The following is a 22,785-nucleotide window of genomic DNA, read 5'->3' as shown; positions in this document are numbered from 1 at the left end:
TTACACAATTTGGTATATCCCTAATTTATACCCTCTGCACTATGTCAATGTTTAATCCCTGCGATCTGCGAGTTATATCTTCTCTGCTTACTCCAAGAGGTTTCCACTCTCATCTATCGATCAAGGGCTCATTCCCTCAACCATTTCCCAGTGCTTTTCTCCCACACCTAGTGATAATTCTTTATTCATACCCAGATCCAGACACAGTGCAATCCATTGACTGTCTTTCGGTTGTGGTCTTCTTCACATCTGTTCTTACATCCTCCAGTGTCTGTGTGCACTACCCTTACCCTGTCTGTCTTCTTCACATCTGTTCTTACATCCTCCAGTGTCTGTGTGCTCTACCCTTACCCTGTCTGTCTTCTTCACATCTGTTCTTACATCCTCCAGTGTCTGTGTGCACTACCCTTACCCTGTCTGTCTTCTTCACATCTGTTCTTACATCCTCCAGTGTCTGTGTTCTCTACCCTTACCCTGTCTGTCTTCCACATGCAGCAGCAACAAGAGATCTTGGCAGCCAAGAGGCAGCAGGAGCTGGAGCAACAAAGAAAGCGAGAGAGGCAGAGACAGGAGGAGGCAGAGAAACAGAGGCTGGAGCAGCAACTCCTGATACTGAGGAACAAAGAGAAGAGCAAAGAGAGTAAGGGAGAGTGGAGAGACAGAGGTGAAGTGGGGGACTGTTTCAGAACGGGGGTTACAGGTTTGATGTTTGTGCTATGGTGTTCTTTAACCTGTTGTGTTCCTTTTGTTCTTTGTGTCCTTCCAAGGTGCCATAGCCAGCACAGAGGTGAAGCTGAAGCTTCAGGAATTTCTGCTCAGCAAATCCAAGGAGATGCCAGGGAGTGCAAACCATTCCATCCTACAGCACCCCAAATGTTGGTGAGTTGGTTACTGCTGTCTTGTACTTTCCTTATTCCGGTGTTATTGCCCATACACCTTCTTTTCTTATATCTTTTTTTTCTTTTTTTCTTTCTTATTCCGTCTTTTCCAGTTTTCTTTTTCATGCTAATTCCACAAACCTTATTGCTCCTTCTCAGCACTTTCCCTTCACTTCTCTATAAACCTGCTTTTTGCTTTCTATCTGTGTATTCCTTCCACTCTAACATCGACCTCTGTGCCCCCTTACGTTCCTCTCTTATGCTTCACCTGTGACTTCTTCCTCTCAGTCTCCCATCTCGTCCTCTCACCACCTTTATGATAATGTCAACATATACGTCTTTCTTTCCAGGGGCACCCACCATACCTCACTGGACCACAGCTCCCCTCCTCAGGTCGGGTCACCAGCTACTCCCCCCTCTTACAAGCTGCCTCTCCTGGGAACTTGCGATGGGCGAGATGATTTCCCCCTCCGCAAGACTGGTAATTAAGGAGGGGAGTGATTTGATGTTGGAACTTAAGCTTTGCTCTTTTATATTTTCAAAGTTCTATTTTAAACAATGTTCACATATAAAGTATGTTTATTTTTAAAACGTCTGTTTTCTTGATTTTCAAATAAAGTACAAAGTATACAAACATCAAAGTTGTGTCGATCAGGCACATAATGTATAAGACATTCAAAACATGTTCAAGCAATAAAATACTCAAGATTATTGCGACACAATGTTCAAAGGGAGTGACATCATTATATCTCAATCCGCGTCACTTAGAAATAGTGAAACACTGATGCCATGGTCATAAAATATGTTTTTAAATATTTTTACATATTAAAAAAAACAACAGCTTTATATTATGTTGTGATTGTGAGAGTTAATATGCTCATCTTTATGTGCAAGGATGAAGGATATATGTTCAAAAGCTGCTTCCTTCATCTAAAACACTTTTTTTTTTCTATAGTGAACTTGTTCTGTAGATTACTAGTAGAAAGTCTTTGCATGTTTCATTAATGAAATAATAGCAGTGGATGGTAATCTTTAACAATATTGTTCTGTTCTACTATACACTGAATGGTACATTCTGCTCTCTTTCTCTTCCAAGTGTGTCAGCCTGTCAGAATCAGCTCCCACGCAATCTCACTTCCCCTGCACACAATTGTACATAAGTGCCAATCACAGACACCGAGAGGAAAAGTTCTAAAAGACTTTATTTGAAACAATTATTACAGTGTTCTACAGTAAATCCATCAATTAATCACTGATATGCTTATACGATGTTAGTTATTTCAATTTGCACTGCTTCCTAACATAAAATGACATTTTACATTTAGCTAGGATAACCATTATTAGCATTATTAGAGACCAAGAGGAAAAAAAAAAGGATACAATAAAAGAAAAAACATAAGCCTATATTTCTCCTTCCTTGCCTGTCTCCCCTTTCAGCCTCTGAACCAAACTTAAAGGTTCGCTCTCGGTTAAAGCAGAAGGTGGCAGAAAGACGCAGTAGTCCTCTTCTCCGCAGGAAGGATGGAACAGTCATCAGTGCATTCAAGAAGAGAGCTATTGAGATTCAGGGTATGCATCCATCCTCCTTCCCAATTCTAATGGCTTCTTCCCACTTTCTGAGTACTTCATTATGTTTCCCTTTGCCTCATTACGTATCATGTTTTACCTACAAAACTTTCATCATTGATGTATTGTAATTCCCCTTGCAGTTTCCTCTGTATGTAATAGTGCCCCAGGATCAGGACCCAGCTCCCCAAACAGCTCAAATAGTGCCATCTGTGAAAACGGGCTGACGGGGAGTGTGCCGAATATTGTTAGTGAGGTAAGTGAGAGATTTCCAGGAGAAACAAAGGCTCATAACTCTATAATGATGGGAAATAATTGAATAGGTTGCAAGGCGGAATACAGTTGGGAATTTTGGGAAAAGTTTTGTGACATTTTTTTGGAGAAGATCATGAAGTGCCTGGTATTAGTGTCTAATGATTGGTCAGTAATAGTGCTCTGCTCCATGCTTACCTGCACTTGCTTCCTCAGCAGAGAATTCTCACCTTGGATGGAACGGGAGGGCCTTTAGGGCTATATACGTCTCCGTCATTACCCAATATATGCCTGCAGGGAAGTGCCAGCAACCTCACTGTGAGTACCTGTTCCATAGGTGCTTGTTATATGATCATGATACATCTTAAAGGATGTTGAGAGAAGAAAATGGTAATGGTGGATGACATGGTTGTATTAACTATAGAATCTCTCTTCAGGGCCAGTTCACCTCCCAGGAGGGGACAGAGCGCCAAAGCCTACGGCCTGGTGGTCCTTTCATCAGCACTACGCCACTTCCAACCCTGGATGGAGGGGAGATAAGCCTGGGGGCTCCTTCCCTCCTACAGCATGTACTTTTATTGGAGCAAGCTAGGCAGCAGAGTGCCCTTATAACAGGTTGATATTCCTCCCAGAAATATCTTCAGCATTTGAATTTACTCCTAATATTTATAATTTGTCACCTTTTATTTTCTATTGCCTCATTTTCATTCTCCTCCTATTAATGGATCATTATTTTCTTTTTCCCTTAAAATGTTTTCAGTTTATTTTTTTTCATAAGTCTTTTTCATTCACTGCTTTTCATATATTTCTTTGTTCACTGTCTTCTTTACTTTGTTGATTTCACTCGGCACAATGTCTCTTTTCAACATACCTTCTATTCATGTCTCAGTCCCGCTGCACGGTCAGTCCCCCCTGGTGGGGGGAGAGCGTGTGTCCAGTTCACTACGCTTGGTCACAAAGGGCCCCCGACATCGTCCTCTAAGCCGCACACAGTCCTCCCCTCTCCCACAAAGCCCACAGGCCCTCCAGCAACTGGTCCTTCAGCACCAGCACTATCTTGACCAACAACAGCTCAGCAAGGTATTTGGGGTTGTATAGGAGCGTGCCTTTAATGTCATTTCCACTTGCGTCTATCCCTGATACAAACTTTTTCTTTCCAACAGACTGTGGAAGGAATACGCCAGCCACCTACCCACCCAGAGGAAACGGAAGAGGAACTGACAGAGCAGGATGGGGGGGATCGGTGTCGTGCTATCTTCACTCTGGATGGTGGAACAGAGAGTGAGGGAACACAAGAAGAGGAAGAAGGAGGAGAGGATGAAGAGGATGATAGTGAAGAGGGACAGAGCAATGGTTCAGAGCATGCATTCAAAAAGGTGGGGACTATTCATGGAGAATGCAGCAATTCAAAATAGGAAAACTATACTTTATTGAGAAGTAAGGTTGGACAAACTAGCTAGCTTGATTGACTTCTTCTTTTAGCATAAAAAAGGAGTTACTTTGTACCTGGGCAAAACCATGTTGCATTGGAGGGGGAGGTAAATTTAAAATGTGAGGACAGATTTATAGTTAGGGTAGGACATGTCATCATCATCATCATCATCATTTATTTATATAGCGCCACTAATTCCGCAGCGCTGTACAGAGAACTCATTCACATCAGTCCCTGCCCCATTGGAGCTTACAGTCTAAATTCCCTACTATAGACACACACTCACACACAGACAGACAGAAAGACAGACAGAGAGGGAGAGACTAGGGTCAATTTTTGATTGCAGCCAATTAACCTACCAGTATGTTTTTGGAGTGTGGGAGGAAACCGGAGCACCCGGAGGAAACCCACGCAAACACAGGGAGAACATACAAACTCCACACAGATAAGGCCATGGTTGGGAATTGAACTCATGACCCCAGTGCTGTGAGGCAGACGTGCTAACCACTAGGCCACTGTGCTGCCCCTAGATCATCTTTAAATTTCAGTGTAAAAATAAAGCTATCAAGTATTTGTGTCCTACATGACAAAGTAGCTAGTATTTAACTTATTGCCCTCCTTAATGACTCAGGCCCATATTGTCTATACCAAGTGCAGGGAGCCATTATATGTGGTAGTCCAATTCTCATGACAATTGAGCCTACCAATAGGTTGTCTCCACTGTGAGATGGCAACAGGTACATTAACCAGGCCACACATTTTTGACAAGGCATCCCCAAAAATGGAAATATTCTTGTTTTGATTGGAAAATCATGTAAAGAAACATATACACCCACACAAACACTGGGACAGTATACAGATAGGTAACAGGTTGGAAACAAACTCATGACCCCAGTACTGTTAAGTAGCACTGCTAACTACTGTGCCACTGTTATTATAAAGTCCCAAATGGCTATAAGGCAATGTATCTAGGTAAAAATATGGATAAAGTGCGGAGAATGTTTTACATGATTTCATGGGAAAGCAGGTAACCCTGAAAGAGGAAAAAGAGGGAAGGAATGAAGGTGAATTTTCCACTTTGTGAATAATGTCCTATAAGAGAAAAGAACAAATGAGGGAGAGTAGCATGTTGTTGACTTCTGGTCAGCGGAAGCGTTGTCAGAGAAACGGAAGGCAAGACTGAGGTTGCAGAATGCAGGACAGCTCTTTTGAAGTGTTGTAGGTGCATTTGACTAGGCTCCGAATACCTTTTCATTTATCAAAACTGACGGCACATCCAAAAAGCGCGAGATAAATGGATGGGAAAAGAACTGTCTGTACCAAATCAGAGCTTTAGAATACTAACAGCAGTACACAGTATTTCAGTCTGATCAACTCCCACGTGTCCTTGTGTAGCCAGGTTAGGAGGGACTATGCCAACATGTAGCCAGTCCGAGAACCTAAACTTTAACAGCACAGCAGAGTAGAGATATTTTTTTTGTTTTTTTGCATTAATTGAGATAACCAGCCTTTTGGAAATGGATGACATGCTGCCACAAATTGGTAAAACATATTTCATATAAATATCCTCAGGTGTGTTTTATTATAAGGTAAATAAACAGATATAGGCAGCACGGTGGCTAACTGGTTAGCACTTCTGCCTCACAGCACTGAGGTCATTAGTTCAATTCCCGACCATGGCCTTATCTGTGTGGAGTTTGTATGTTCTCCCTGTGTTTGCGTGGGTTTCCTCTGGGTGCTCCGGTTTCCTCCCACACTCCAAAAATATACTAGTAGGTTAATTGGCTACAAAGAAATTGACCCTAGTCTCTCTCTATGTCTGTCTGTCTGTGTGTGTATGTTAGGAAATTTAGACTGTAAGCTCCAATGGGGCAGGGACTGATGTGAATGAGATATCTGTACAGCGCTGCGGAATTAGTGGCGCTATATAAATAAATGATGATAGCGACCACAAAGGTGATAGATTGCAAAAGGAAATAATAGTGTTCGATGGAATGTTCTGCGGTTGCATGGCAGAAGGCGGAATGTTCTGCGGTTGCAGGGCAAGAGGAGGAATGTTCTGCGGTTGCAGGGCAGTAGGAGTAATGTTCTGCGGTTGCAGGGCAGTAGGAGTAATGTTCTGTGGTTGCAGGGCAAGAGGAGGAATGTTCTGCGGTTGCAGGGCAAGAGGAGGAATGTTCTGCGGTTGCAGGGCAGGAGGAGTAATGTTCTGCGGTTGCAGGGCAGGAGGAGTAATGTTCTGCGGTTGCAGGGCAGAAGGAGAAATGTTCTGCGGTTGCAGGGCAGAAGGAGAAATGTTCTGCGGTTGCAGGGCAGAAGGATGAATATTCTGCGGTTGCAGAGCAGAAGGATGAATATTCTGCGGTTGCAGGGCAGAAGAAGTGATCTGCTGGAGAAGAGAGGGTGCTTGGGAAGAAAGATTGGAGGAAGAGATGTTTGCAGTACGTACCCTCTGTGTTTTGATGTAAGAGCACAGTTCATTGATGAGGAGAGCAGAGTATGAGTCATTCATTAATGACTCACCCCCCTCCTTCCTGTGAGTCAGACTGTACTAACACCCCCTTCCTCCCTCTTGACCTGCTCTGAAATGCCATGGGGGGTGCTGCAGGTTCTGAGAAGTAAAGGAAAAGTGACATATTAGAGGTGAACAGTCAGTGGTAGCTTTTTTTTTATCAATGAAACAAGTGTTTATTATAAAGCACATGCAAATGTACATCATCATTATAATTAAAAGCTATAGGGTTCCATAATGTGTGCGGCTGTATTAGATTCATGAAGGTTATGCTGACATAACATACCATGTGTTTTTATAAATGTTGGTACGTACCATAGCATCCTTCTCTGTGATACAACAAAATGCTGCTTTGTGATACATAATTGACAACTGTCGCCTACATGCAATGGAGACAGCCATGTTGTTTACCTCGTGCCTCAGTGATAGGATATTACTAGTGAATGGATAGGCTGAATATTGGTTCAGCATACAAAGTGGCTGCCTCTGCTGTGTGCAGGTTATACATCCACTTGCATTTTGTCTGTAAGTCTCTATCATTATCTTTCTGTATAATGCATGGGTGCATAGTCATCCAGAAGGGATATTAAAAATACAAAACAATGTGTTCCTTATGCTTGTACAGAAAATGTATTCATATGTTGGTAACGATGCTATATACTTCTCTTTATACCGTATGCTGTCTGGCCTACCCTATGTCTCTATATTACTCTGATATACCATATTAACATAAGTGAAAACATTAGTAGTGGTCATTAAAGGTTATTTATAAACCAGAAACAAATGGAGAGTACAAATGCCATTACTTCACCTTTTATAACCTCCTTCTGCTCATTTGCGGTCATTCATTCAGATACGCTGATTGCTTAGTGTATTCAAATGGCGACAAATACAAAATATCACTTCTTCCTGAGGGGCTGAGGCGGGATGTTCCCATTTCAGGGTGGCGTTCGCTGCTTTTCAGTCCCTTAAAGTTCATTTGTACATGTCGTCTGAGACATTTTGGCAATCATATCTTATACACCATTCAGGAGTATACAATATTGTATTTATATGCACATTAAATATAATATTGCAAGATCTGGCATGATAATTCTGAGATACCCTCATGCTTAGAAAGTAGAAATTGGATTCCAGGGGCTAGAAGCTGTGTAGGAATTAGTGAGCAGAATAACAGTCCGTAGCAATCGGCAGCGTAAGATCCAGAATGGTCTGAAATCCACTGGGTTCAATGGAAAGAGGAGTCTGTAATTAAGCCAGGGTCAGAGAGCTGGGAAGGTTCGTCGGGAAAAGGCAAGGCCATACATTAGGGGGTATATTTACTAAACTGTGGGTTTCTGGAGATGTTGGCTATAGCGACCAATTAGATTCTGGTTATCATTTATTTAGTAAATTCTACAAAATGACAGCTAGAATCTGATTGGTTGCTATAGGCAACAGCTTCACTTTTTCAAACCCGCAGTTTAGTAAATATACCCCTAGGAGTCAGAGGAAAGTTGGATCAATGCTGGAAGCGCAATCATTGGCAGTTTGGGTGAGCAACAGCCAGACGTATAAAACCCCGGGAAGCAGGGGATTGGCTGCTTGCAGGAAGTGGGTGGATTGTTGAATTGATCATGCTCAAGGAGAATGTACTGAGCATTCTGCACTGAGGGCATAAATGACCTCTGCTGCTGTGGATCAAGTCCCACGTAGTAACACATGAAATAAGGACAGAGCTAAGGTTTACCTACCCTCTTGACTTATTTAAGACATACATGAGTTTCTAATTTTTGTATTCTGGAAAAAGTTGTAATTAATTAAGGTGGTGCAAAAGTGATACTATGCAGGACACTGAAGTGATGATTTTACCTTTGCCTCCATACGCTTTGCTGTGAGGTACCTCAATCCACCAAATTGCTGAGCAAAGTATCTGCATGAACGTAGAAAGTGAACAGTGGGAGTGACCTGTGTATGCATATGGTGCTTTTTCAAAGCCTAAAAGGAAAAAGCATCTGAACGAAACGCGCGTTGGCGTTTTGTTGCTCTGCTTCCTCTATTATTCTCTGTATATATTTTTGATCTCACCTAATTCTTTGATCGCTCCCGAGTTTATTATAGCCAGGGACCTCTCGCATATCTGTGATCTAGGTGATACATTTTGGAGGTTATTACTTTATTAATTTTTATTCTGGCGCCTGCAGCAAAGATATCTGGCGTCTCGCTTTAGACTATCTATGCTTTCTCTTTGGTGCCATAGTCTCTTATTGTTACTCAGAGACTTCTTCTATTTCAGATCGCTCCTCAGCTTTTAATAGGCAGGGACTTTTCACATATACAGCGATCTAGGAGAAATAATCAGGAGGATATCAATTTATCCATCCTTTATTGTGGCACCTCGTATTTAGGTTACCCAATGTAACCCTTTTGTGATCAGATTTGTCTATTCAGTCATTTAAACCTCCAACTTCAGGTAGAGAACAGCAATATATATTTTTTAGTGGTATCACACTGAAGATATAATCATTTCACCACTAAAATTTGTAACGATCAGCGGACTATATATATTTTATTATAGAAACATATTCTGATTTGTTTAGAGGCAGCAGAGCTATGCAACTTTGTTTTGCTTCTTTAACTCGTGATTAAACACATTTTAACCTCTTTATGTTTTTAATTATTTCGCTTTAAAAAATCTGCCATTTTCCATTTTTTTAATGCATGCTCAATACAAATATAAATTTTATCATTTGTTATCCCGGAATGCCCCAAAGTTAAACACACCTTTCTGTCCCTTTCCAATAAACTTCTACTTATGTAATTAAGATGATTCCTATGTCCCCTAACATATAAATGAGACTAAAAGGAACAGTATTTTATAGGGCTAATGTGTTAGCAGGTTGGATGCTCATACTGTTTCCATCACGCGCATTTTTCAAAGCATCTTAAAATGTGCTTGCCTGACAAGAAGACACACTTGTACATAAAAAGACTGTGGACTCTCAATGCTTCTTTATAAGTCTGTAAATGTCTTATTGTATTAAACCTCTAATGTATAAATAAATGGTGATGATGTATGAACATTTTTTTCATATAGCGGTGTAGTGAGACCACAATGTACCCCATCTGTGTGACAGGAGCCTCACAAATACTCAGTACTGTTGGGGACCTGGCTCCTGCCACTATTTAAGTCCATGGCCTACTTACCTTCATTTCCTCTATCATCTTGGCACTGCCCTTACTAACATAATCACATGAGTGGACAGGTCACTACCTCAAAATCAGCACACTCCTGCTGTGTTTTTTCCGATTAACTGATTGGCTATGCTCTAAACATTCCGACGATCTGATTGGATAATAAATGTGGAACACTAGGACAAGCATAAGCTAAAGGATATATGCAATAAAGTTGTCAGCACGTGCTGTCTGGCAAATTGGGACTGAGTTGGTTAGTATAAAGCATTTCCACCATTGTAATGATATTAACATATTTCCAATACACAATGTTGATGTATTTTGAACTACTTCTTAGAGGTGGAAGGCTGTACATGTCTATGTGCCTATATAGACACCATCACCTCTTCCTTCAAACTTATTTAGATTTTTCCATATAAATCAATCTGACTTATTATATATTATAACAAACTTCTCTCTGGTCCCCAGCTGTTCCCAGACACCCTCCCTCTGTATCAAGGTTCTCTTCCTCATTCGGCTTTAAGTCGTACACAGTCCTCTCCTGCTGCTCCTCTCACTGCCTGCAGTTCAGAGCCGCGACGCAGAGTCCTCAGCACCACAGGTTTGAAAACATATCTTAACATATACATGGCCTAGGATTTGACTAGTAGCCTTCTCTTCCAGCTTCTAAAGCTAAAGACTGCTAGATGAGGACAGTAAATCACAAAACTCCATTGTCTGATTAGTTATTGATATATAGTTCGCTTCGCATGTTAATCAGCTGACGCCTCCCAAATCAGTTATTTTGAAGGGAAAGACAAATTCAGGAGGATTGGAGGCTAAATTGTTCTGAAATCCAAAGTCAAACTTAAGTGTACACTGTATAAGCAACAGGTACACTTAAGCACAAGTGTGGAGGGCATATGTGTACTATACACCGTAAAAGTACATGTAAGAACATTTGTATCACTATATACCAGACAAAATAAAAAAAAAGCTGATTTGGCACATTTCTCCCGCCTTGCACCCAGGTACAAATCAAACGTATCGGATGCTAGAGAAAGTTATTTTTCACATTATTAGAGCTGTTGTCAGAATGACTTGGTAATATATAGGATAATATACCCCTACTGCAAATTATATATAATAAAATCACAGACGATATAAAGTCACAAGGTGACGGGCAGAGTGTTTTAATAGAGGGTTCAATATAAGGTGAAGGAGAAAATTTTCCCAAATAGAAGCTTCCATAGGATGTGCGTCATTTGTTATCCCAGAAGAAGCTAGGGTCATCTCTGTACGTCTGTTGTATGTGACTCCATACGTCACTACAGGCATCCCCAACTGACAGCTGATAAGGAGCAGTGGCAATAATCTGCAGTACTGCCAACTGTCTCCCACATCTCCCTAGTGTCAGTCTGCTTTATAGTGCTGACCGCAGTAGTACCACATCTCTCCTCGTTAATGTTAGTGGCTGGAGCTGGTAATGTTCTAGCTGTATCGTATTAATGACTACTGATATATAGATATGCTGTACATTTAGATAAACTGACCTACACGGCTGATATCTACGTAGTTAGTATTGTCATTTGCTAAACATTTCATATAGTAATGTCATTTTGATACAATTTTGCAAGCAGCAGTATCCACACAACCATTGTGCTGTAGTCTGTCTGATATACACAGGAACCGGTTTGATTTTATTCCTGGTTTTTATACTTCATCTTGATTCATAAATCTCAATAGCAGGTTATAGCGTGATCATGTTGGTTGTAAACGATTTTATTTTAATAGATTGACAATTATTGTTATAAAATGAATTTCCCATTACATAATTTAACCTGTTAACAAGACATCAGACACACATCCTATGAGTGCTTCTGTTTGGGAATATTTTTCTCCTTCAGTTTTCACTACATTTCCGTTTAGCACCCCTATCATAATTATTAACTTCTAATACTATGATGGGATTTTATAGCATAAATTATATACAGAGGTTTAGACATATATTACAGCCAACAATAACTGGATTAACGTTCGCTGGCATTTCACACTGCTATGTACTTAAGCTAAATAATTACCTGTTCTGTCTTAAAAACTATAATCTATTGTTAGCCACAGAAGGCTGAATAAGTTCCTCTGACACTGGAATCTATTTTTTTTGTAATTGCACATAGAATAATTTGACAGTTTTCTCCCATAGTTTTGGTAACTATAACAAAGTTAAAGATCTATTTCTTATGACTTATGGCAATTACCCACCCATCTATTTTACGTTTACTATTTTTCTTATCCGTCATGCTTTTACCTTTCTTCTCAGGCTTAGTCTATGACACTCTGATGCTGAAACATCAGTGTACATGTGGGGATACCAATAACCACCCAGAGCATGCTGGGAGGATACAGAGTATCTGGTCCCGTCTGCAGGAGACTGGTCTACTGAGCAAATGCCAGGTAATTTATTGGGGTATATGAACATTGGAGTTAGGAGGGTCGTGTGAGTGGATGGGTAGCACTTATCAGTAATATAAGAGGACGGAACGGGATGGGTCACTGAGGGAACTGATGTAAATAGTAGAGGGTGCGCAAATGATGAGATATGTTTGGCATGTATATATGGCTGTCACTGAGTATATGAAGGGATATCTTAGGGGCGGTCATCGGGGTGAGATACAGTAAGAGTGACATGATGTCCCTGTCACAGCGCGTGCGGGGCAGGAAGGCCACGCTGGACGAGATTCAGACGGTACATGCAGAGCATCACACCTTGTTGTACGGGACCAGCCCACAGAGCCGCCACAAACTGGAGAGCAAGAACCTACTGGGTGAGGGGGTGAATACGGAGGGCCTGGTTGTTGGCTGGGAGATCCCAGGGGCATCAGAAAGCTTTGACCTGGGTTGGGGATCTGGGTGAATTTAAAGGGAACCATTAAATGTTGGGCAATAAGGGGACAATGAAAGGAATCTAAGGGCACAATAGTGTGTGGGGGTGGGCATGATGCAGAGAAGGGCAAATAGCTTATAATGGGCAAATAGAGGATGCTGAAGTCAGATAGAAGTTACAAGAGTACTAGTAATGATATTATAATGTGTATATGTGTTTATATAATTTTAATTTATAGAGAGCAAGAGAGGTGTTAACATTTGTATGTTCGTAGAACTGTTTAATGGTGGGTGACATGTTCTTGGTTTATTCTGCCCTAAAATCATCTCTCTACCTGTAGGACCTCTCTCTCAGAAGATGTATTCAGTGCTGCCCTGTGGTGGCATTGGGGTAAGTCATCAGACACCACATCTCCTGCAGACACTAATTCTGTTAGTTTGTACCTTCTTTGTACCTTCTTTGCCAAAATCCTTTTAAGACCTTCTACAAAAGATATTGTCAAGGCTAATGACCCCTACATCCAAATTTTACCCCTAATACTCTTTATTGTCTTTCATCGTTATATATGAAACATTGTGTTTTGGGTAACAGGTAGACAGCGACACTGTGTGGAATGAACTCTACTCTCCGGCAGCTGTGAGAACGGCTGTAGGCTCCCTCCTTGAGTTGGCAGTTCAAGTGGCATCTGGAGAACTTAAAGTGAGTGGCTATGGGCAATGTAATACATTAAGGCATATTAGATATTCTTCTTTTGGTAACATGTACCTGCTAACATCAAAATTATGTATTCCTATCATTCCATTGGCCTTCATTCTTTGTAACTTTAACTTCTATAGAATGGATTTGCAGTTATTCGTCCTCCAGGACATCATGCCGAGGAGTCAGTTGCCATGTGAGTGTGATGAGGAGGGATCCAGATATGATGGCCCTGCCTCAGTAATTAGAGACTCCTACATTACTTGTATTTCTCTCCTGCCTTTATTGAAACCACTTCATCTCTTTATATTTCTACTGTTTTTCCCCTCATCTGCTCTATTCTGTCTTGCATTCATTTGGGTATATTTATTTGTCATTCTCATTTGCTAGCTATGCCTTCCTTTCTCCATCTGGATGCCCATTACCTTTCTCCTGTTCCACATTGACCAGCCACTGACCATCTTCCCCTCCCCTCTTCCTTTAGGGGTTTCTGTTTTTTTAACTCTGTAGCTATCACAGCCAAATTACTCCGTCAGAAGATGAATGTGGGTCGCATTCTGATAGTGGACTGGGTGAGTTACCGAAAAGTGAGAAGAGGTCACTGGGCACCTGAGTGACATTAACATGACAAGCCATTAATATCACTAATAACATACTTTATTCCCCTCATAGGATATACACCATGGTAATGGAACCCAACAAGCCTTCTACAGTGACCCCAATGTTCTTTATGTATCGCTCCACCGTTATGATGATGGAAACTTTTTCCCTGGCAGTGGCTCTCCAGAGGAGGTGGGTTAAGGAGGAGGTATGGGGTGTCTCCCAAAAGGTAAGTTGATGGAACCAGTAGATAACTGTACAATGTTTCTCTGTTTCACAGGTGGGTGCTGGTTGTGGAGTGGGATTTAATGTGAACATTGCATGGACAGGAGGAGTGGAACCCCCTGTTGGGGATGCTGAATACCTGGCTGCTTTTAGGTATTTTCCAGTTTCATGATTGGAAATCTCCATGTTTCTATTTCCCTCCAGTTAAGGTGCCCACACCAACTGAAATTCTGCGGGCCAATTAGGTGATTTTAATCCTAATTTCCTGCCAATCACAGTGCATATTGGCCCCGAGAAAACACCAATCCTGATCGACATCTGATTAAGATATTTTAGACATCAGGACAGTGGAAAATCCATTTGGGCAATAACCACATCTGACTGTGGACATCATTTAACCTGATGAATTGTGTCCCGTAGTATCTGTGTGTACATCCTAAGTAATGAAAGCCTGGGTATTTCCTATGCATACATACAGCCACGTAGTGCTCAGGTAGCTTGGCAGAATCTGCTTTTGTATGGACATATCTAGTGTAAATTCCCACTAGATTATTTCCTAACCACACAGTTATTTTGTTTTCCTCTTCATCCTTCCCATCCTTCTTGTCTTATCCCTTTGTTCTTTACCTTACTTTGTCAGATAATCGTTCCTTAAAATATGTAATCAGGAATAACAATGCTTTATTGTTTATAGTAATAGGCAGTGGACAGGAGTAGAGCACCAGCTGTTGTGGAATAATAAGTGCCAACATTCGCCACCGATTGTGCCCTAAAGAGACCCGTTAAAAAACATAAAAGGGTGTGGTATATGAACGAGCATAATCTCAAAATGAAGACACTTTATTGTTTGGGATTACCCATAAATTGAAGTGTAACTCTGTATCTGCATCTTGTGTAATGCCAGTTCTCCACAGAGCCTACAGTTCCACATTTCAAAGCAGACCATTTTCTTATCTCTTCTAATGGCAATAGTAGCGAACAGAGGTGTCACTTAATCCCATCTAGTCTGCATTGAAGTTTATGGGAGCCCCTTACGTTGTTTGTTTTCAATTCAGAAAGGGCTCAAGCTCACAGGTGGGTTGATTTGCACTACATTGACATGCGTTTCATTCACCATCTGGTGAGTGCAGATTCAGCTGACCACGAAATACTGTCTGTTTGTACACTTCATCCATCAAGTGCTCACAGCACAGCATCACAAGCACATGTCAGAGATGGTAAAGTCTACTCTGAGCTGCCATAATTTAAGGGTTTCTAGAAAAGCTGTTTTGACCTGTTGTTCTTATTCCACTCCCAATCGTTGCTCTTACTAACGTCCCCCCCTCTTTTCCCTCAGAATGGTGGTCATGCCCATAGCCCGGGAGTTCTCTCCAGACTTTGTACTGGTCTCAGCTGGGTTTGATGCAGTGGAGGGGCACCAAAGCCCTCTTGGCGGCTACTCTGTGACTGCAAAATGTATGAACGTCGCTCCTATTTTGCTTTACGATTGTTTCTTCGTCTACCTTGTATTTTATTTGTAATTTATATTTGTAATGTGTAATTTATATGTAAGTACTCCCTGGGCTGCTACTAGGGAAGCAGAGAATCAATCACACAGGCTCCAGGGGAATGTTTAACATGATTGCACAAATGAACCAGCTGATTCATCTAGTTTGCTCAATGTCATGCCTAGTTTACTGTTGTGTTACCATTTGTTTTATTTTTTAATAACTCGCTGCCTTGTGGTTATACTCTGTAATCTGCTACTTCCATTCCTGTTATTTACATAAATTGCCCTTGGTTTGTTATAATCCTGAGCTATGATGTCAGGTGACCCCTCTTTTTGAGTCATTATAATTAATATTCCTGGTACTAACGGAGCACTCCGTAATCTCCCATATGAGCACTGGGACTGGGGAATTATGGGTAAAGTAGTCGGTTTTAAATCCTGCGAGGCATTTTTACAAACAGCAATATGATATTGTTGCTGGGCACAGATATAAATTAATTTGACCACTAGGGGCACTGCTCTGTTGAAAATATGCCATGTCTGTTGTGAAAGCAGTATGGCAGTTCCCTTTAAGGCAGTGGTTCCCAATCTTTTTAGACTTGGGTACCCCTTTTGAACCCATTTCTATAAATTGTACCTCTTGTTTTTAAAATAGCTGTGTATGCCACGCCCCTTGGCAGAGACATTAAAAACAAGCAGCCGCTAAGCAAAATAAGCCGAAACCAATCATAAAAAGCCCAAAAAACCCCACAAAGTTTATTGTTCATTATTAAATAAGTACATATATAAATACATATACAATCTCTCTTTCCCTCTCACATGTCTCCTTGTACCATGTTCTCCTCTGTCCCTCTCACATCTGCAGCAATCATCCCCCTGCGCCATTCACGGCATACACATGAATTATAGATCTGTGAGGAACAGATATTTTGATCAAGATATACAGAAATTTGAATAAAGGATCTTTTATCTACCTACCTGTTATAGCTTGATCCGCTGGTTTAATAAATCCTGAACTGGTATCACAAGGCTTGACAGGGACGTCACTTGAAGTATTTTATTAATGGCTAAGGGTGTCAGTGTGGGGTAGTGGAGTGCTACATAAGGGTCTGACCTATCAGGCAGTTGGGAAGTTCACCTGTTGATTATTCCCCCGGGAGGAGACTGTCAAAGCGCCAACTCTAAATGGGCTGCTCTCGCTGGAAGTGAGGCGTCGGCGGTAGCGCCTGTAACAAATCCCGATGCAGGCCTTTCTTCTCGATTTTCGCCACTAGGCTGCGTGCACAGCTGCGGCTCTCTCCCAGCACAGGGTCGCTCACCAGCTCTGGAGCCCCAAACAGCTGGCCAGCAATGGGGGTCGGGGAAGAGACACGTCAGGCAGGAACGTCCTCCGATGTGATCCAGAACTGCAGGGGAAACTTGTGCCGGCTGGAGCTCTGCGTAAACGCGCCCGTGCAGTATGGTGCAGAAACCACACGCCCCTCCAATCCGCCATTTCTTTTTTTTTTATTATTGGTCATTGTTTTAGTTTTGGAATCTCAATGGGTGGTGATAACGGCCCATGTGCCCAATATCATCAGTAATATAGAAGCGTGTATGGCCAGCATTACTCTACTGCCTTACCTGCCACTCTTTAAATAATTTACCACTTTTTCTGCCTTTGTGTACCATGCAGGCTTTGGACACCTAACCATGCAGTTAATGTCTCTAGCTGGAGGAAGAGTTGTCATGGCTTTAGAAGGAGGACACGACTTAACTGCCATCTGTGATGCCTCTGAGGCTTGTGTATCAGCTCTTCTGGGCATGGAGGTGAGGGCAGGAGGGGGGGAGCCTCATCAGGAGGGGTGGGAGGGAGGGGGATGTTTCTGCCGTGCTTTTCCCTTGTTGTACCCCACTCTAACACTCTTTCTTGATCCATAGTCTGCATTCTTTGATAACAACATCCTACAGCAGAGGCCCAGTGACAATGCAGTGACCACTCTCGAGAGAGTCATCGCTATACAGAGTGAGTGATCAATGACCATAGATGGTCGTTAAGATGGTTAGCTGAGGAGTAACACATAGAGTACAAGAGATGTTACAAATATGATGAGAGGTTCATGTAGTGTGTGGACGGAGGAAGAGGATTAGAAGAGTAATAAGATGGTAATAAACTAGTTAGCTCGGAGGAGTAAGAAGGTGTGGTGAGGTTGTGAGCTAAGAGGTAGAAATATGAAGTGTACTTAGTGGAGGAATAAAGGGGTGTAGTTAGCGGAGGGAGTTCTAGGGAAGAAGTTTTGAGGTGTGTCTAGGGCATGTTGATAGAGAAAAGAAACAAACTTGTCTGCAACGTTTACGTTTTTCATATTACAGTGCTATTTTCCATTAACATTTTGTTTTACTGCATGACGAATTCAAAAACAATGTTAAAAATATAGGGAAAACATATAATCTGAGGGGAGGGACACAGGAGGAAAAAAATTAGTTTAAGTCAAATGTAATAGGACCAGTATTTCAATATCATAGTCAAAAACTTATAATAATGTCAATAAAACTACATTAATAAAATATGTTTTCTGTAAGTAAAGGAAAAGAAAAATACAACCACAAATTATGAAGTCAGGGGAAAGTCAGGATTTTGATTTCAGGGGAAGAAACAAAACCAGAAAGTTGCCACATAAGTTTGCAACAGAGCTGCGTAATATGGTGGCGCTATATAAATAAACAATAATATAGTAAATAATTAAACATTTTTGTAGACAAATTGTTTTACTGTAAATAAGAAGTGTAGATGAGTCACAAAGTGTTGCTTATTCACATCGTGTAAGATGTTATCTACTAACATTGTATTATAAATAAAACATTTTCTGTTAACTTATAGTAACTTAGGTTCATTTATAGTCAATATTTTTTATTTTTAAGCTACAGGGGTTACTTTATTTTACTCATTTAATTATAATTAGTGGCCATAAAAAAATAATGAAAACAGGGTAATATCAGCCGCACATAAGCAGCAGTCAACTGCAAGGTAATTTTTTCACTAGAAGAGGGGTATAGAGGAAGGAAGGGCCCGGGGCCCTCATACTGTGAATACTGGACATAAAAGCTTCACTAACTACGGAACAAAAGTAGAAATACTGTGCAGATATATAATAAGGGCTTTTGCATACTATAAAATAAGCCACTACACAGTGTGTCTCATGTATGTTCTGCACTGCGGTGAGTATGAAAGATACATTTACCATATAGACCAAACATCTGTATAATAACCGTTGTTCTTACTGGGTCTACCATGTGGGCTGCAGGTAAAATGCTATTGTTTTATGGTTACTTTGTGTGTTTGAGCCTTTAGAGCGCTGTAAATTGCATCTAACATACTGCATACCTCCCAACTTCCCTGATTTCAGCGGGACAGTCCTGATTTTAGGTCACTGACCCGTCCAGGGACATGTTTGTCCCATGGGTGGGAATTTTAGAGGAAGGGAGATATCTAATAGGTAGTCTAGTGCTTTACAGCGTTAGCAAGCCTACTGGGGGAGCGGCCATTCCCCCATCGTGATGTGACCACGGCTCCTGTCCCTCTCCCGAGGACTGACATGTTGGAAAGTATGATACTGTACACTAACAAACCAAGCAAAGTAAAATACAATCCAAGTCAAATGCCCAAATCACTATTACCTTCTCCCACCTTCAAGGTAAGCTTACACATTTGCAAACACAGTCAACATTAGTTACTAAATATAATGTACTCATAATGACAGTCACTCTGCACCATAAAAGCAACGTATATTATGCAAGTGCTATTTACAGAACTGGGAAACCCACGACAGAACTACAAACGCACTATCAGGACTGGGAGACAAGCAGACAGGACAGACATACTGACAGGACTTGAAGACACGCAGATAGACATAATAACAGGACTGGGAAACAGAGTAATAGCACAGACTGACACACTGATGACTTGGAGACAGAATGACGAGACTGGCATAACTGGGAGACATGCAGACAGGCTTATGAGACAGAACGACTGGCACTCTGCACACTCAGGTCTGTTCTGCTCCTGCCATCCCTTCCTCCTTCTGCATACAGTGCAGTCCATGGAGCTTCGGTGTTCATAAATTAATTTATAGGAGGATAAGCATTGCATATTATAAATATAAGTTGTTTTTTTCTTAGAACCACCTCTCTGTTCTGTAGTTAAAGTGCTGTATTATTACTCTTTATAACCTTTAAAAAACATCCAGACTTGCAGCACACAGGAACCCTAAGTGCACACCTGGCTGATGAATAGAGGTTGGTCACATGAAATATGTAATTTGGGAGATATGTTCTTTTAGGGGAGGAATATAATTAGATGTATGGTTATGAGGTCTGGTTAGGGGAGGGTATTGCAGGAGGAGTTAGGAGATTTGATTAGTGTTGGCGTTGTAGTAGAGTAAGATTAAAAAATAAATTTGAAGGTATGTTTGGAGTGTGAAGTGTAGTTAGGGGAGGAATTATATTAAATATAATATACACTTTTCCCCCTATGGTCAGTCTCCACCTGGTTAAGTAATGTTGTGGGGTCCTGTTCTGCTATTTACGTTGTTGTAGTTCCCTTTTAATTTAATACAATAGCATGATTAAACTAAATGGTTTAGGATCATTTCAAGGAAAGTTATAAGGAGCAGATACAATACTAATTCAAGTGTGAAAAGAAAACAGGAGAGGTTGAAATTGACTATTGATGGGTACCTTAGAGCATTAATGACATAGGCAGGATTGTGGGAGAAAATCATTGTTCTTTATCTCCCAACAGGCAAACACTGGAGCTCCTTAAAAGACATTGCTCTAGGCCACTCCCTCTTGGAAGCACAGCGAGGGGAGGCGGAGGAGGCAGAAACCGTTAACGCGATGGCATCATTATCAGTAGATACAGAGCAGAGCAATACAGACTGTATCTCCAGGTAACAGGCATAATGAACACTACAGTCTGTACAGTCACAAAACCATTCACGGCTGTGGGGAGTAGTGTAAATGTATGTTTTGTGTACAAGCGCTAGTAAGAACAGTCACACATATATATGTAAATGTTGTAGGAGCTCATTGGAACAAGACATACTGTAATAGTTTTCTGTCCACCAGAACACATGTGTGTAAGGCTAATAAAGGACTCTGCAGGACCAATATGGCTGTTAATGGTGGCCAGTAGCTTGCAGTGAAAAAAACAAGGTCACATAAAATATCAGAAATCTGAAAGCTGTCACCAGGTTCTACACTGGATTATTTGCTTACATTATAATACATTGTGCACTATGTAATGAGCTAAAACATGGGATCCTCCATTAGCCTTGGAGAAAGCATTATATAGAGTCCGCTCTCTATTAGCTATGCTTTCTCCCAGGATACAGAATATGATGACAGCCTGGCTTTTGAATTGAGCAATATTGTATGTTCTCTCCCACATGAATGGGAGCACAATGTGGAACCTGATGACCGCTTCTCTTAAACTTGGTCATCTCACTTTCCAATTTGGCCACATGTTGGAGTAGCCAAATTGGACAGATCCAGCTTGTTGGCGTTTTAGCTGAGTGGACAGATCACAGTGGATCCTTAGTGCGGTTGGCAAGTGGCTGCTGTCTCTCTGTCCAATGGTTTGTGATCAGATAATTTTCTGGAATACTGATCGGTTTGAGGTCATACATGCATGGATTTTGGACCAGTTTGCCAATTTCAGCACCAATGCATATCTGGTTTTACTTATATACTTCTCTGATCAGAGTGTTCAAGGTGTCTTTTAAGATTGGATCAGCTGGTATGTAGGTATAGTGACCACTAGATTCTTGTCATGACAATTGCACTGGGAAAGAGCATACAGTGGGGCAGTGACAAAAAATATACTGCACTGTATGTGTTACATTTAGTTATCTCTAATCCATTGACATGGTTTTGGCAAAGTAGTATACTATGTGTAATGTCAATACCTAGAAGAGACAAGGGGAGCGGAGGGGAGGTACTTGGGGGTTCCAGGTATAATAGTGGTATTGAAAATAAGAATTGTTGGGTATGGACATACTACAAAGTCATGATTATTGTAAAGTATTTGTTCAATATAAACATATGACTACCTCGTTTACCCCAATAATTAGTGTTCCAATGTGATTCAGTATTTAAATAAATCTTGAATTGTATGCATCCTAAAAACAATAACTATCCAAAACAAGAAAACTTATTTTGGATGGAGTTAGGTGGGATAAATTAGAGAAATGTACTTGCCTCTAATCCTGGGTTTCAGAAGGTCCCCAGAAGGCTGTAATCTGAGCAGTAGATCCCCTCTGCTGTGGAGGTTGGAAGCTTTTTACATTCTTAGCAGAATTGTCGAGGCTTTTTCCCTTGTGAGCTACTCATTTATCTCAATGGGATACTGACGGGGGAGGGGACTTGTTAGGAATTTGCAAAAACCTACTTTGAGCGGGAGCAGTGTCTTTTTTTATTTACCAAATTCCACCCAAAACAAAGGGCCTGATTCATTAAGGCACGCAAAACGAACATATTGTGCGGTTTTTTTTAAAAAAAAAAAAAACACACGTAAATCGGTGATACGCATGTCCATATATAACAAGGAGCAGATGTGAAGATATGTCTGTTGATGAATACTGCTCTAGGTGTGCTCCGCTCTAACGGACAATACACTACAGGATACGTCCAATGCATATGTGAAATATCAAGTAACAAAAGAAAACAGAGGGAAAAAAAAAATTAATCCCACCTATTAAGTTATTTTTTCCATAATACATTTATTCGGATGTCTACTGTACTAAAAAATGCATTTTTACAGTTGCTCCTGATTGCAAACACATGTTCTAGCATGCATAGAGCACCAGCATCACTAGTAATCGGCATTTACACCAGACCTGTAGCAGGTGCAAGTGATATGACTCAAAGTCACGTACCTTTGAAATGCCCAAGCTTCAAACGGACGTTGCTGCGTGTGCTCAAGCTTGGCACAACCTTACTGTACACTGATTATGTGCATATGCCAGTTCCACCCATGAAATCAGTCTTTGCAATTGAAGATGAATTGGAAATTGCTGCGTTCATTGCCATGTAGTTCGGTTCTGGGCATGCGCAGAGCGA

General features: G+C 41.1%; 1 protein-coding gene across 8 annotated transcripts in view; it reads left to right on the top strand.

Moving 5' to 3' along the window:
* The window catches only part of HDAC5 (histone deacetylase 5), a 65,380-nt gene that overhangs the window by 37,939 nt on the left and 4,656 nt on the right, over positions 1-22,785 (top strand). For 5 of the 8 annotated variants that reach the window (XM_075177253.1, XM_075177254.1, XM_075177252.1 and 2 more), the window contains 22 exons: positions 496-664; positions 768-879; positions 1,229-1,359; positions 2,316-2,447; positions 2,588-2,700; positions 2,913-3,014; positions 3,134-3,311; positions 3,586-3,776; positions 3,860-4,072; positions 10,283-10,415; positions 12,114-12,247; positions 12,498-12,618; positions 13,018-13,067; positions 13,269-13,376; positions 13,514-13,569; positions 13,858-13,945; positions 14,046-14,165; positions 14,254-14,351; positions 15,535-15,653; positions 17,363-17,496; positions 17,608-17,692; positions 20,468-20,615. In XM_075177253.1, coding sequence (XP_075033354.1) covers positions 496-664; positions 768-879; positions 1,229-1,359; positions 2,316-2,447; positions 2,588-2,700; positions 2,913-3,014; positions 3,134-3,311; positions 3,586-3,776; positions 3,860-4,072; positions 10,283-10,415; positions 12,114-12,247; positions 12,498-12,618; positions 13,018-13,067; positions 13,269-13,376; positions 13,514-13,569; positions 13,858-13,945; positions 14,046-14,165; positions 14,254-14,351; positions 15,535-15,653; positions 17,363-17,496; positions 17,608-17,692; positions 20,468-20,615 — 2,735 coding nt within the window. Of the gene's footprint in view, positions 1-495; positions 665-767; positions 880-1,228; positions 1,360-2,315; positions 2,448-2,587; positions 2,701-2,912; positions 3,015-3,133; positions 3,312-3,585; positions 3,777-3,859; positions 4,073-10,282; positions 10,416-12,113; positions 12,248-12,497; positions 12,619-13,017; positions 13,068-13,268; positions 13,377-13,513; positions 13,570-13,857; positions 13,946-14,045; positions 14,203-14,253; positions 14,352-15,534; positions 15,654-17,362; positions 17,497-17,607; positions 17,693-20,467; positions 20,616-22,785 lie in introns of those variants that run through there. The other 3 variants (XM_075177251.1, XM_075177250.1, XM_075177256.1) reach the window with 3 other exon arrangements.

Source organism: Mixophyes fleayi, chromosome 6, assembly GCF_038048845.1.
Source record: "Mixophyes fleayi isolate aMixFle1 chromosome 6, aMixFle1.hap1, whole genome shotgun sequence".
In the NCBI taxonomy this organism is placed as follows: domain Eukaryota; kingdom Metazoa; phylum Chordata; class Amphibia; order Anura; family Limnodynastidae; genus Mixophyes; species Mixophyes fleayi.
Note: the sequence above shows the minus strand (reverse complement) of the source record. Positions and strands in the feature narration are given on the sequence as shown.